The 17,153-nt window shown below is 26.4% G+C and overlaps 1 protein-coding gene across 3 annotated transcripts in view; it reads right to left on the reverse strand.

The window, feature by feature from the left end:
• Positions 1-1,942: 1,942 nt before the first annotated feature.
• The window catches only part of LOC129962651 (39S ribosomal protein L40, mitochondrial-like), a 113,633-nt gene continuing 98,422 nt past the window's right edge, over positions 1,943-17,153 (reverse strand). For 2 of the 3 annotated variants that reach the window (XM_056076536.1, XM_056076535.1), the window contains exons 2-5: positions 11,820-11,912; positions 8,340-8,507; positions 6,119-6,317; positions 1,943-2,165 (exon numbers count right to left, since the gene is read on the reverse strand). In XM_056076536.1, coding sequence (XP_055932511.1) covers positions 1,995-2,165; positions 6,119-6,317; positions 8,340-8,507; positions 11,820-11,912 — 631 coding nt within the window. In that variant the 3' untranslated portion in view covers positions 1,943-1,994. Of the gene's footprint in view, positions 2,166-6,118; positions 6,318-8,339; positions 8,508-11,819; positions 11,913-13,919; positions 14,133-17,153 lie in introns of those variants that run through there. The other variant, XM_056076537.1, reaches the window with a different exon arrangement.

The following is a 17,153-nucleotide window of genomic DNA, read 5'->3' on the forward strand; positions in this document are numbered from 1 at the left end:
TCTCAAAAGAAAAATCTAATTAATCCGTATACCAACTCCTATATAATTAACTAATTAACCTTCACAAATAAAGTTTACAGAATAATCCAAAAACCATAAAATTAGTACTAAGGAGAGTAATAATAATTGATTGAGCCATTACTTGTGAAAAAGGTTATTATGTTCTTCAATGATTCAGATTATGTTCAGATGAAGAAATACTAGTTCATTGACCTCATCATAAGAAATCACAAAGAAAAAATTCAGGTTATCATATCACTGATAGTATATATTTATAAAAAAATTTAGTTTTTAATAAGTTTTCAATAAAATTTATTATTGTGATGCTCAAACTAATAATAAATATTTATTATTTTATTAAGAGCAACATGATGATGAAATTATTCATTTATTTAATATTTTCTGAGGGGAGGGAAAGCTAATGTAAATAAAAACTTACTTTAATATTAGAATTAATTTTAATTAAATATATCAGTTATTTTTCAATTATTACTATAAGGCATAAAAAAACACATCTTTATAGCTTATTTTAAGATTCAATTTCTAAAATATTTAATAGTGCTTTCCTTCTAATAAATCACTTGGCCTCAAATTAACCAATACTTTTTTAAATAATCTAGTTTCATTTTATTTTTATTTAAATATAAAAAAAATTAACTCACAAATATTATTGACAAAAGTGAAAGAACAAACCACATATATCTTTCCCAAATACTTTTTATAATCATTCAACTTAGTAACAGATTTTGATATTTCTCCATCTCAGGGCAGTACATAATATATCTCTTTCAAATCAAGCGGTTAATTTAGTTTCCCATTTAAAAAACAGATAAATGATGCATTTTAATGAACTATACTGCAACAGGTAAACGATGCATTTTAATAATATTTTAATTCTATTTTTTTATTTCATAATTTCATGACTTATTTAATAATATGAGCATTTCTTTAATTTCAATCAGCATGTTATAAAAACGATGAAATAATAAATACTATGCGTATGAATAATATATGTGAATATATATATAAATATGTATAACATATAATATAAATATATGAATAATAAAATAATAAAATTCTTTAAAAGAGTAGCATAATAATTAATTTTTCTTAGTTGCAAATAAAATTATTTAATAAGTATAAAAAAAATCATTAAAAAAATTTCAAAAATTTCAATAATAACAAATTATTATTTTACATAGCTTATCAAATAGTAATACATAATGTAATCATAAATTTGTATACTTGGCAACTAAGAAAACAGCAATTTTTAATCAGCTTTCCTGTAGCTCTCTGGTAATCTGCCACTGTTTCAAGTTTCATAAAGCTGTGAATCCTACAAAAGGATCTTTTTACTATTCTGCTCAAAAATTACATGGTATTCTATCATAAAGTATAAAAAAACAAATTTGCAGATTTTTTTTCTTTTGTTCATTTGCTTTTGGTTTTATAAATGAAAATTTTAAAAAATACTGAAAAATTACTAGTGTTAAAGTATACAAACTAATGCCAGTTGTAAAAAAGTGATTATTTCCATAAACTGACAGCATTTATAACTAGTCTACCAGAAGATAGTACTAATACGAAAGAAAAAACTACTCTCATAATGATCATTGCAATGTAAAATTTCATTATCACTAATGTTCAGTTCTATACTGATATTGCTATAATTATTCTTTTCAGTGTTCTTTCTTTACTTATCATTTTTAGCACACTAATTGTTTCAATTGATGTCTTATATACTTATTGACCAATTTTGCTTAAATTAGTTTTCAGTAGTGTATAAACATTAAAACATGCTCCGTGCAAAGCAAGAATGTAAAATTAAAATGGCATAATGTTGTTTCTTTGGTAATAATTTCAATAAGGTTCAAGTGATTGTTTGATAAACAAACAATGTTATATACAACATTTTTTTTACAAGTAAACTAAAATAAGAAAATTTGAAAAGCAATAAATTTAATTCAAATTAATATATACATGAGAAAATTTAATTATTTCTTTTTATGCAAGCCTAATTTCTTCTGTTTCTGAGGATCTGATGGTACTATGGGTTGATACACTTTAGTAACATCAATGAACTCCCCATCAGGATAATCATAATCATCTATGGGAGGAGTCTCTACTGGACCAGTCATTTTAAATGGTATCAAAGCAGGATCCGGCTATAACAGAGAAAATATACATATACATATAATTTTATATATACATATACATATAATTTACATATAATTAAACATATAATTTTATATGTATATACATATTTATACATATAATTATATATACATATAATTTTTAAAAATATACATATAACTGTGCAGAAGATATAAATACTCATTCTTACATTCTTCATTTAACCAACAATAAAATGTTACTATTTTCATGTAGGAGAGAAATTTTAATAACTGCTAATGATAGATAAAATATCAAAAAAAAATGCACATAAATGCAAAATTTCAGAAAAAATTATGTTATGTACCTACTGAAATTATCACAAAATTATCGCAATGATTGAAAAACATCCATTTTGATGCATATATTTAATACAAAATATCAAAAATCATTGGCAGCATTTAAAAAATAAACATGCAATGAACTATACTGCATTTCTTGTAAAAACATTTCTTTACTTTAATTCACTTATAATCGGCAATAATTTAAACTGAACTGTGTATAGAAGCTAACAATTACACATGTAGTACCATAAATAGCATTATATACTCTTTGTATTGTGAACTGTTAAACAATTTTCATTTCAAATATATTTTTCTTACACAGAATACTGAAAATTGGCATTTTTCTTATATAAAATATCGAACATTGGTAAGTTTAATTTCATTCAAATATGTTAATAACTTTTAAATGTGTAACTATCCTATTCAAGATTAAAAGCTGTTAATCAAATAAAATAAATGATTTGTGAATTTCTTTCCAATCAAAATTATAACTTTACACTTGGGTGCATTTCATTTTTTTATTCTGTACTCATTATCATTTTATACTGCTTCTATTCAAATTAAAAAAAAAAAATGACACTGATTTTACTTTTGAAAAAATAAATTAAGAGAAAAGGGGATATTCATATAATAAGGCAACTACACCATTACAGAATAACAAAAGTTCATATCTAAGAGCCATAACTATATGTGAAATATGCAACATGAATAAGCAATGATAAAAATGTATGATTTTGAGATATCTAATTTTGCTCACCTTCCGATGCACCTGGTTGCAGCAAGAAAAATAGTCCTAAATTCTAACCTTCTTGAAAAGAAGGATACTAAGAATAGACTGTAATTCCCAGATCCCTAAATAAGCAGTTTATCAGTTCCAATTGATAGAATCATTTGGATTTCTATTTGCTTTAGCATATCCCTGACAGTACTAGTTATTATCTAACTTTTATTAAGATTTTGACTGTTGAGTCAAAAGCTATTGACACTGTTTAAAAAAAAAAAAAAAAAAAAAGTTTTAGTTAAAGTATTTGTATGTTCTTTCTAGGGTCAATTTCTTTAGTATCAATCAATTTTAGAGTCAATTTTTTTCTAATCCTCAAATGCAATTTGTTTCAAATGGTGGCATAATCTCCTTAATTTAGTCTATTATCCATGTGCTTGGACTATCAATTCTTTTTTTCTATTCATATGCCTCCTATCATGTTTGCTGTTTTTGCATTTCTCTGTTGGTTGATTTATATATATATATATATATATATATATATAAATATTAAAGAAATTGCACAAACAAAAGTTAACATTTCCCTTTTGTGTCAAGATAATTATGTGTTATTTGTGAATATTAAATCTCAATTTCAATTGCATTCATTATTGTTCCCAAAACTATTCCGTTAATTCATCGTTCTAAAATGAAATATCTGCCTTGGTGAGAGATGTTAACAGTTCTCCTAATGGCAATCCTTATAGTGTTATCTTTATCCATAGTGGAAAATAGACATATTTCTATCTTGCTCCAGGAATGGTCTTTGGGAAAGGGTGACTTTACAATTTCTCATGTTATATAAAATGACAGAGCTTGCTGCAAGTTAAAATTTCAAAAACTGTCTTGACTGATTACAGAAGTTACCAATAACTTAATCATACTACCAATCACCTGCAAATAATAACCTAATTTAGAATTTCTCAGATACCAATCCTGCCTTATAACCTAAATGCCTTCTGCATGCTACTAAGTCATTCCCCATGACAAGGTCATGCGCATTTTAAGCTCCCAGTGTTCTGAAGATGTAGACAGGTGGAAGAATCCTCTGACAATTGATGTTAATGAACTTTTGATACATTCAGTTAAAATAGGTTTATCAATTAGAAGTTCCTTCCTAGGAACTTCTAATAATACATTGTAGCTCAAGATTTCCCTATATATATATCAGTTCCAATCAACGCTCTCACTTAATTCTCCTTCTGCTCTAACATTATCACTACTTAACTCAGAAATCAACAAAGATGGTTGCTCTCCAACAATTATTGATATTATTTTATTAAAACAGTTTTAGTTAAGGATTCAGCAGTTCCTTCTAATGTCAGTTTTTGAAGCAAAGTACCAAATCTAAATTACACAGTATAATTGTTTTAATCCAATCGAAAAAAAGCAATCTAAGCAAAATATTACAAATTGGTATCTTATGTAATTGCCCACTTTTGTTTCTTCAATCTTGTTCTTCTTGAGTAGAAAATCATTAAAACATATAAAAATATTTCTAATTGCAACTTAGAAACATTTTGTATAAATAGAAAATAAGATAAAAAAATTTATGAATATTATAAAAGAGAATTGTTTCATCTTCTGAAGTCTTAATTTGCAGAATCAAAAATAATTAAAACATGCTTTCTGTAAATCCTTTTAATATCTTCAGTTTCTTACACATTTTATTATTATTCTTTGATAAATGACAATTTAGAAGAAGTAAAAAATAATATACCTCGAAGAAATGAGTAATATAGTATCATTTTATTCTCATACATTAAAAACAAATTATTTAACTTTGTTATAATTAATAAAAAAAGAGAATCTGACTTTTACCAATTTACTTGCTTGACTTTTCCAATTTTATCAAAAAATATACTAGAAAATAACAAGAAAACACTTTTTTGTCTACACAGTATTATAACAATCTCTCATTTCAGCATTTTATGATATATTTCCAGATAATATGAAAGCAAAAACAATGCTAAATAATTTAAAGATAAAAGAAGTTTAAAAGATAAACTTCATTTTCAATTTTTAGAATTTTCTTCTTCCATATAAGCTCCTTTTTTGAAATTTAGAAACAATATATTTCATAATTTCACAAAAACAGCAAAATAAGGATTTCAAGCAAAATGACAAACTTTCCTTTCCTTATTTACATTTATAATTTAAAATTTGCCAGCTAAAATTATTGAAAGAAATTGAATTTTACAATCTCTCTATATATACACAAGGAAGACAATTTAAATATTATCATTTAATAGAAATTTCAAACTATAACTTTTTTTATAAAAAAAAAATGTTAAAAATTGTAGATGGGGGGAAAAAATTGAAAAAAAAATCAATAATACAGCTTATGAAAATAATACAAAAAAGTTAAATCAGTAGTACCCAATTCCAATTTTCAAACTTTCATTTCATTCAATTTCATTAAAAACTTTGTTCAGTAACACTCTTTCCCTTTTTTTTCTGGAGAAAAATCTTTCACAATCCTATTTCCAATTGAAAAAAATTATTGTCACTCGATAATTAGACAAAACAATAATGATAAAGTATCAATTAATGATAACTAAAGCCGATTCAATCAAAATCAACTCTTAGCTTAAACAATTTTATTTCTCTAATATTTTTTGTGTGATCCCAAATAGAATTATATCCATTATTAAAGTTATATTTCTCTATAATGAAATAAGTTTGGTAATCCAAAAACTTTCTTTACATCATGATTCATACTACAAATCAAAAGTTTCAATTTATCTAACAAGTATTCAGTTCAAAAACTATTCGAATTTCTTACTACTGAGGGATGCTTTAATTAATATCATCAAAACAGATATAAATCATGAAATGAACAAAGCAAATATTCATAGTAGAATACATTCAAGATATCGATAATTTAAGATTGAAAACTTACTTGCAAGGCTTCTTCATATAACTGTTGTGAGACTTCCTGCAAAGCATCTAAAGCTCTCTCCTGTGCAGCTGAAACTCGCTGTATGGCAGCCATTTCAGCTAAATGCTGCTTTCTTTTGTACACAGCCCAGAGGTACTTTAATTCTGCACGTTCTTTTAATTCAGCTTCTGTTAGTATTGCAGGGGGGCGATGACGCTCACTTGAAAGAATAAAAAATTGAAATTAGCATTCCTTATCGATTTATCTTTAAACTTGAAAATCATATCAAACATAAGATGAATTTTAAAAAGCTGTAAAACTGTTTCAGATAAGAGATCAGATTTTATACATTTTGTTTGTGAAAGATTGACAAAATATATAACTAGTTTAACACGAAAAAATTACTTCTAATTGTTGCTTATATAATAAAAACACTTTTCCTACAAATAAAAAAATAGATCTAATAAATGTATAACCAAATCAATAACTTTTGTAAATTATACCAACAAGGTTTATTATTCACTAAATATTTTTTATCTGATTTTCTTTATTTCAAAAAATCGTACTTAATAATCATAAAAAAAAAAAAAAAAAAAAAAAAACTCTTTAAAAAGGGAGGGGAAAAAAAAGAAAAATCTTTCAAATATTAGTGAATTTCACAATGTGCCATTTATAAGAAATGTGTGGGCTATTTCTAAAGTAACTTAATAACAGCCAAACTGGCCATTTCTAAAAAAACTTTTGTGGTGTTTTTAAAAATATTTATAATATTTTTTAAAAAATTATTTTGTACATTTATTGCATCTTCTGAATTTCTCTAATTTCTTATGAAATCTTCAATTATTCTCCCACATGCTGGAGTTAACTCAAAGAAGAATTTTTTAATCAACCATTATCAAAAACATAATCTAATCATATCTATTCAATTTACAACTCAACAAATTCCTTGCAAATAATATATTAACTTTATTGTGGGCAAAAGATTTATTTCCATTTCCGATAGCTTTAGCAGGATATAAGGTGCTTCCTTCCTTTATGTTCAACAAAGCTTTGTTTATTATACTTTCAAAACTCTAAAAAACTTATTAGAAACTTATTACCTTTTATAGAGATTTAACTCATTTGAGATACACTCATATTGTATTATTGAAGTTAGTCAGACTCATGCATATGGCACAATTCTTTGCATGCAAGTTAGCAAATGTCATTTGCTATGTACAGCAATTGATTGAATATGATATTGTTTTTATATAATTACAAAATAATTTATACTTTATCAAGTATAAATAAGTGTAGCAATAATTTAGAAGATTATAGGAACAGTGGCAGCAATGATTTTAGTTTTTTGCAAAGGCATAAAAAACACATTAGACTTTTATCATATGAAGATTCTGCTGATGATATAAGAAATGTAACTGATACATCAACAGATGAACAGAATTTTTATGATTGAAATTGGTTTTCTGTCTATAATGATCCAAAAAGTTTTACATTCATGGACATGCATACATATTACACACAAATAAATAATTAGGTTAAAACAGAAAATTATATCATAAAAATTAAAATTTCAGTTGTGTGTACATATGTATAAATTAACAATCATTTAAAATTTTTAGTAAAAAATACATTAGAAAAAGTTAAAATTAGAAATGATATTTTAATATTCATGATTTTAATTTTAACATTTGCAAAACTGACCACTAATTCTCATTATAAGGCATGCATAGTTACAATAATTTGCAAATATTGATATGAAAAAATTATTAAGCCATTTTGTCATAACAGAGAATTTACTTCCTAATTTTAAAAGCAAAAATATTATACATGAATTAAAAGTAAATAGATTGAAATGAAATAATATAATTATAAAAAAGTCTAAAATGAAGGATGTACTGTCATGAACTTTCACTGAAGTATCAACTATATAAAATGGATTATGTTTCAAATTTGCTATATTCATGAACATAAAAAAATAATTTAATTTATATATTATTTTTGTCATATAAGATAAATTATAGGCAAGAGTAATTAAGTTTGTAGCTTGAGAACTTATTTTATTAAAATCTATAAACTAAAAGGCTAACCTAAAGAAAAAAATTATAAAATGATTGAATGAAAACATGTTAAAATTTGAAATGCATTATTAAAATTACTATTAATATAAGAAAATGATATAAATAAAAAAAAACATTACTATCTGTACATTTAAAAAAATATTATGGAACGAAAAAATATTTACTTGTCTCTGATTGCTTTTCTGGGAACTTCTAATTCTGAAATAGGTTTGAACTGTCTAGATACTTTTTCTAATCGCCTAATGTCTCGTTGAAGTCTTCTGATTTTCTTTTCAGCCCTCTCTCTCAGTATCTGAGGGTCAATTCTTTTTTTCTTTCTAAGAGGTTCAGCACTAAAATGAAATGAAACATTAGTAATTGGAAACAAAATAAAAAGGACAAAATGTTTTCATCAAAAATAAATGTTCTTTTCTGTCATCACTTTAGTCAAAGATTAGTTAATACACTGTGTATCATAACAATATGCATTATATACTTCGCTAAAATGATGTGCAAGAAATCTTGATCATATTAAAAAATTATGCAATAAGAAAAACAGAAATGGTGAAACTGTTTTAATGTCGACAGTATTTCAAAGATAAGGCTCTTAAAATTTTGTTTCACAGCATTGTTCATTTTTTGACTAGATAGATGGCACAATGTATGGTTTGATAAGAAATTAATGAGAAAAGTTCAATCAGAAACATTGCCATCTGATTTCCTACCAATTGTCATCTTTTGATTTTTTTTTTTCATGTGAGGTTATGTGAAAGATTACATTAGATTAGTATTTGATTACAGTAATAAAATTTAAAGTGATATATCACAACTATTCATTCCATACTCTTCACATGCTTGCAAAAGATCATGTGAAATCAAATATTACTTGGACATACTACAAGCAACTAAGGAATATCAGCATTCAGCATCTTTTTAACAATCTACATGAGCTATAAAAATGCATGTCTCCAAATATAATATATAAGCCTTTTTTTTTTTACATGTTATTCAGATGTTATAAGAGCAAAATCCCCTCTCCCTTTCACATACATGCATCTGTACATGTACAAATGTTATAAGAGTAATAAATCATTACTTTACTTTGTGAACCTGATTTGTATTACAATCTTACTAATTATATTGTAACACTACATGCAACTTGACAGATAACTGCAACAGAAGCACTAGCAATTTACAAGTAGAAAAAAAGTAAATGTTCATGTGATGGTCAAGAATGCCAATTCTTATTTTCCAATAAGATAACTTCATTGCTATAATTTCTACATTCTTTCTGATGTATAACACACTTCTTCAGAAAATGCATGATATAGGATTTATGAAACAAGATTTAGAATATATATATATGTGTGTATATGTATATGTAATGATATTTTAAACTCTTAATTTCAATTTAATTAATTTCCTAGATTTTATCTTAATTTAGCCCATAGTAACTTCATTCTAAAATATTCTCTTATTTCTTGATCCAATTCCACTTTCTCTATGTAATTAATTCAAGAGAGCTTTGTAAAATTGCTGAATTGGTTAAAAGCCTAACTTTCCCACACTCCATGTGAATGGACAAAATACTGCTGACGAGACAATTCTTTTTTAAAAGATCCCTGAGTTTCCCTTACCTCGCCGACGCGTGTAGCAAAAATCCCTATTGAAATCTTAATAATATATTGGCACTGTAAAGAAATATTTTCCCTATCAAAATCATAGTTATATAAGAACAGGGATAAAATGTTCAAGAGCTTTTTCCTCATTCTTTTCTGTGCCATTCTGTGTGCTCATCGCTTGAATATGTGCCTGTTTCTTCAAAATGAAATAAAATGACGTCACGAAATCAAAAGTATCTTCACTGTCTTCAAACTGCATTCTGTTTCACATAAAATAATGCTTACAACACACACACACACGTATATTTTATATATATATATATATATATATATATATATATATATATATAATAATGTATGGAGAGAAAATATGATTCAAAAAATATAATGAAACAGATAGGCTAACATGAGTCCCAGAAAGTTCAGATTAACATCAAAATACTTCTAATTAAAAATATAACTACATTTTCATAATTGATATTGATTTTTTTTTTTACATTGTGGTTATATATTTTTTTTAATCTCAAAGTATATTCAATAACTTTTATATTAAATAAATATGTCCTAAATTTATTTGATGCTGAAATCGATATCCATGTTTTTATGGTGAATCTTTCATTTTTTTTTTTCTCACAGTTTTTATGTATGTGTTTTGGAAGACTTATTAAAATAGCAATCAATCTGTCTGTAAAACAATATTCTGTGTATAATATCAAATCACAAACAGAATATCAAACAATCTTACTGTTAATGTGAGTAATCAGTTTTTATTAATAATAAGTGATAAGCAAGAGTAATTAATTCAATCACACAGATGAGATATTGTTAATAAATGATTAATCACACTGATTATAAGGTAAGGGTAGATTGCAGAATTCATATGCAGGGTCATCTAGTTACTTGAAAATGAGAAAAAATGCTTCATTGTTTCTACACTAAAATTTTAAGAGATTTACACTAAATTAATGAATAGGCCATTCCGTTCCTTCACAGTTTTATATATATAGTACACCCCCAAGTATCCAGTCTAAAGTAGCAGAAGGGCAAGCTAAATAATAAAAAAGTTGGAGTTCTACAAACTCATTTCTTTGTCCATCAATACCAGAAGACAAGGTTTTTATACCAAAACTCACTGTATTATGTATTTTCTCAATTCTTATTGAGTACTAAGCCTTCAATTCATCTCAAGCCACATAGAATTTGAACACAGCTTGGTGAAACATAGAAGCTGTTGTGGAAATTGCATCGAGTTAAAACAGAAAGCTCTAGTTTATTCATGTTACTGTAAGTTTTTTATTTAGTTTATTTATGTTACTGTTATTCATGTTTCTGTATATATTACTGTAAGAATTGATTAGAGAAAAAGTAAGTTAAAGGATAATGTAAGTAAGGTTAAATTGTTCACATTTTAAAACGAATTCTGTATACTTCATTGTGGTATACTTAAAAAAACATACCCCAAGAACGATTTACGAATCCTGTACGTAAAGTACAGTTATAATCAGGAACAATGACAACAACTGAGGTCTCTTACACACTGACAAAACAATAAACAACGAGCAGATGCTGCTCTTTTCTTGTCACAACTTGTATTTTGCACGACATGTAGGAGGAGGATTATAACAGATGCCAGTTTCCAATGCCTTAGCAATGTTGCCAATGTAATGCCTTGACTTCCTCAACTAATTATGATAAAGAAAACTAAGCCAGATAGTTGCGAACCGGATACTTGGGAGTGTACTTATATATATATCCTAGTCAATGGGACATTGTTTTGCATTATTAAAAAATTGTAATTTATGTATATTTAATACACAAATAAAAAGTTTAAGTTATTGTGCTAACACTATCAATAAACAACACATAATTAATAATATTACCAAAAAAAAACTACTAAAAACTTTATTTTTAAGGTAAAAAACAATATAATACTTCTAAAAAAACTTCAAAACAAATTTTTAAAAATATTTCATGAGTAGCAATAGTTGTGTATAATTTTAAAGTCAATGTAATTTGAAGCAAATGATCATTGAAAACACTTACCATAGTATAGGTGTGAAATTAAATCCTAACTGTTGGCTTGAATGGAAATTTCTATTCAAATTATTAAATGCACTTATGCAAGAAGAAGTTAACCTAAGATAGAAAGTCAAATTAAATTACAATATCCTTAAAAAAATTAATAAATGAAGATGTTTCAAACATCATTAATATGAACATTAAAAGTCCAAGATTCAATCAAATAAAAAAATTTAATATATATCAATATTATGAGTCATTTAGAAAATAAAAACTAACAATTATACAAACTGCAAAACATAATATTTATTTTTTTTTAAATAATTCTGCTTCATGCCTGAAGTTTCTTTTACTCTTCTAAATTATCACCTCCTATAATACTTATGGGAGCACACTTGTAGACATTTGTAAGAGAGGTAATAGGAACACTCCTACTACCTCTTTAAACATTTATTGAATTTGGTCAGAAGCTTCAGAATTATCATGTTACACTCTTATATAACCACTCCATAGGCCAGATGCTACTACATACTCCAACTCATCTTCACTTCAATGTTTTCATTGCCTCCTATTTTCGATATTTACTGTAATTTTCTTAATCTGACAGCAGCAATTTGCATTGATCATAGTGCCTTTTAATACAAAATTCACCAAGTCTTTTGCTTAAACAACATACAGAACAGACAGTCAGCAGAAGAGCATAATATGAGAATTCCAAAACTTGCTTTGTATCTTACAACAAATATTTAAATGCAGAAGTCATTACATAAAAATATGGAGGAAGCTTCAGGCACATAACAAAATTCTTTTTATCAATAACTATTTTGTTTTTCATTATTTATAAAAAAAAATAGCTTTTATTTTCTGAATGACTGTCATATGTGTGCGTTTTAAAAAATTTTCAGTTTAATATAATTATAGTAATGCATTCTAAAAAAGTATGCAAACATGAATACATATTCTTATACAAACTTATACAGTTATGTGCAAAAATAAAACAAATATTATCCATAATAGGAAAATAAATTAAATGAAGAGAAATTGATGGAAAAAAACTTTTATTAGAGAATTAAAAGCAACTGTTCTTATTTTAATTATTTTCCAATTTTTATTCTTTATTATATTTTACATTATTACAATTATTATGGAATTTGGGAAACAAACGCTTCATAATTTTATTGCTGAATGATACTAAAGGTATAGAATTAAAATTTAATTAAATTAAATATCTGATAATTAAGTTCCAGTAATACTGAAATAAAACATTCTAATCAAGAATATACAAAAGTATGAAATTCAAACCTTTCCTTCATTAGAATGTAAGAAAAATTCAAATGCAAGATTACATATTTCCAAATATGAGTCCAGTCAAATTAAATAAAAGTTTATAAAAATAAACAAAATAATCAAGAATATAAAAAAATAATCATTTTCATTTTCGAAACAGCTGCTGATTATTTTTTAAACTAACGAGATGAGAAGACAATAATTCAGAAAAGTTTTTGGAGTTACTGAAGTAAATTACAAATAGTCCAAATTGCTTGCATCCATAATACATTTACAGCAGTATAAAAAAAAGAGTGAACCGGAGTTTAACCCCCTTCATTATGCGCTATTAATTGGACATCTGTTCCCTCGCTTTTGAATATTTCGCAAAACATGGCGCAAGACTGCTATTAGCACATTGGCGATTTTTGAAAATTGCGCCAAGCAGGAGGTTAAACTCCGGTCTTAAAAAATAAAAAATAAAAAAAAAATCTGAAAATCAACTGTGCGAATAAGACACTAAATTAGATTTACAAATATATTGCAGGATATCTTGTTTATAAAAATACGTTTAGGTAGAATGTCAAGTTTAGATATACAAATATATTGCAGGGTATCTTGTGTATAAAAATACGTTTAAGTTGAGTGTCAAGTTTAGAAAAATTAGTGAAAACACAAAACATAAGAACGTCAAATAGAACAACAAAAAGTTGCAAAATAAATAAATAAATTGAACCCAGGACATCCATTTCAACCAGCAAAAGTTTCAAATCAATGAATATTTAATTCTTATTTTTTAAAACAAAAATCAGTCTTAAATTAAACAACAGAAAAAAATATTCGTCTTTCAAATCTTACCCACGAAAAGCTGACTGAAGGGAGAACATTTTACTAAATATTGAAAAAAAATGGGAAGAGTTATAATGAATATTTATAGTGTTCAAGAAACTGAATTTATTCTGAAATTATTTTAAAAATATGTGCTATTTTCATCATCAGAATTACAATAAAAGCTACATTTTATTATTATTTACGAAGTCGACGAATTCAAGGTCTTGGATTGTACACAAATCCCATTTCACTTCACTTCCATTTTATATCTGCCGCGGAGTTAGTAGTAAAGCTGAAACTAAAATTACAAAACGTAGAAAAGCAAAATTTCAAATTTTCTTATTTCAATCATTAAAAATTATTCCAAATATTTTTTAAAAATCGTTGATCATCAAATCGTTTTAAAACTTTAACTTCCTCGAAGAAAATTGATTCATTAAAATCTAGTTTAATAACTATGATTAGCTAGTAGCGACATCTATATTGCAACTTTATAACTATACGGAGAAATTCCCAAATAAAAACTCGGGAAGCTGTAATATAACAAAATACACTGTCAAAGAAGTATTCTTCTTAATAAATAAACATTACTCGTGTTTCCGAAGATATTTATATTATTATTAGTTTTCTGTACTGATTCATTTTTTTTAAATAACGTCTTTTCCATATAACGTCTGTTTGTGATTCAATTCATGACGCCATCTATGAGGCAAAGAAAAAACTAATTTTTTCTCTCATGAGAATTTTTTTTTTAAAAAAATAATTTGCACAGGGAAAAAAATTGATGAAATTTTGAAAATTTAACTAAGTTTTTTAAATCTTAAGTTACTAAGATAAATTGAAATAAAAGTTCTTAATGCTTCGAAATTTAAATAGAATGTTTTTGTAGAGTTACTTCGATAGGAAGTTTATATCATGTATCTTCACATCTAATTTTGAGTAATCTTTTTAACTATGTTTTTTTTTTTTACAAGTTGGACTTGAGAAAGTAATTTGAAAGCAAAAAGGAAATTATTTTTACTCTAAACTAAAATGTATTATAGGGATAAATCTGAGTTTTTCCGAAACTCTTTATTGTTTGGACGATTTGATTTAGTTTATGAATACGGCTTTGTCAAAGAGTGAGATTGAATTCTCTTAAAACTTTCTTCATGGTTCTTGATAATTTACTGTTAAGAGTTTAACTAAACAAAAAAATTGATAAGGAAGGCATAGGCATTCGAGACATAATTTGTTCGATCACACGCATTGTCTGTGATTTAATGATTATGATCATTATTTTTTATCCTTTTGCTTAATATTGTTATTTTGCTCCTCATTATTATATTTAATTTTTAATGATATAAACGTATTAACGTTTTGCTCCGATGTCGCCCCATAAGACTTGTGTCCTGGGCACAAATATTCACTTAACACATCCAATCGCTGGTTAAGGATCTAGTTTTACATTGGTTATGCTAATATTGCAGTGTTCTTCGCCACCAGGATGTTCTCAAAGATAACTCAATATGGTTCTGAGCCTTTTACTTGAGTTTGGAAATGCTGGATCATTAGGCGTGAAATAATTCAGCGCAAATGCTGTGCTTGCTTTTGTTTTTAATGCACTTGATCGGAAATGTAAAGTAAAGGAATAAACACTTTTACCTCAGCAGATCTAATCGCAATAAACAATTATTTCAATATAATGACATCTTAAGATGAATATCACATTGTATGATACGATGTGCGTGATGATTAAATCATTTACATTAGGCAGAGTGTTAGACCTAGAGTTATCAAATTTGGAACGTTCTTATTTCTTAAGTTGTAAGTGCACAGTAATAAAAGGTTTACAAGATGTTATTAAATTATTTGTTCGTTTTCAATGATATTAATTTTATTTTCATGCATTTTTTCACCTTAATAATACTGAAATTGATTGTAAACACCTTGATTGGAAATCATTTGATTTTAATTCTTTTTAATGTTGGTCCACTTTAAAAAGAAATATTTTCTATTGAAACAAATTTTCTAACGTTTCTTCACTGCAGACTACAGTGTCAGTGATTTCATCAATGTCTACGAATCGTTTTTTGGAAGCATTGTATTATGGCAGCAGTTGAATTATGTGTCTTTTTTTTTTTTTTTTTTTCTTATGGCTTGATTGCATCAACTGTTTATACATGTTTGTAATGAGTTTTATGTTATGCAGTACTGAAAAAGTGCATGCCCGCTCATCCATCCGCTCATCTGTTGTCTACCTTGTAGCAATTTCTAATAATATTAATTTTTTTTTTTCTTTCTAGCTCTTTTACATTTTCGTATTTAAAGTATAGAAAAAATATTGTCAAAAAATTCGAACTCGAGATTTTGACAAATCTCCCCAAGTTCGAAAAACACATTTTTGAAAAGTGTTTGTCTGTCTGCCCATCTGTATGTCTGCTTATCTATGACAGAGATAACTCAAAAACTCGTAGTGCTATACTGATGAAATTTGGTATACAGTTTTTGCAACGAATTTGTAGATTTTTATCCAATTTTGAGAAAATCCGTTCAGAGGAAGTCTGTCTGTCCACTGATACATTGAAAAGATTAATGAGAATTTTTATGACCCTCCTGCTATTTATTTGTCTATTCATCACTGACTTCTCACCATTCAGATTTCCAAAGTATAGAAAAAGCATTTCTGAAAGCTTCACATTAAAAGAATTTTGGGATTAATCCGGTTCATATGCAAGAAAAAGGGCTGTTCGCTCTTAGACGGATTTTGTTCCAAATATGACACATATCTTCACTCCAGATGATAAATTCTTGCACGAAATGTGACCCATATAGCTCTTTTCATTTTGTATTTATCGTGTTCGCGCATACTCTGATGGGCAGACAGACAGACTACCTCTGAATGGATTTCCTTCAAAATGAAAGAAATCTATAAATTAATATTAAGACCATATACAGAATTTCATTCGTCTAGCTCGAATCGTTTAAGAGATATTGTGCTCACAGGCAGATATAATTCGAAAAATGTATTTTTCGAATTTAAGGAGATCTGAAATTTGGAGATTCGTTAAAATCAAGAGTTCAAATTATTTGATAATTGCATTGCTTCAGTTGTAAAAAGATAACATACGAAATTTTATTTTTCTTAAGTGATTATCCTTTGGAATTCTGATGTTTACATGCATGCGAATGTGCAGATTGACAAATAATCAACCCATGGATAAACATGGTTCAAATTTTATTGCAAATCTGCACTTTAGATGGGAAAAGTAGGTATAACAT

Source organism: Argiope bruennichi, chromosome 3 (assembly GCF_947563725.1).
Source record: "Argiope bruennichi chromosome 3, qqArgBrue1.1, whole genome shotgun sequence".
NCBI classification, from domain to species: Eukaryota; Metazoa; Arthropoda; class Arachnida; order Araneae; family Araneidae; genus Argiope; species Argiope bruennichi.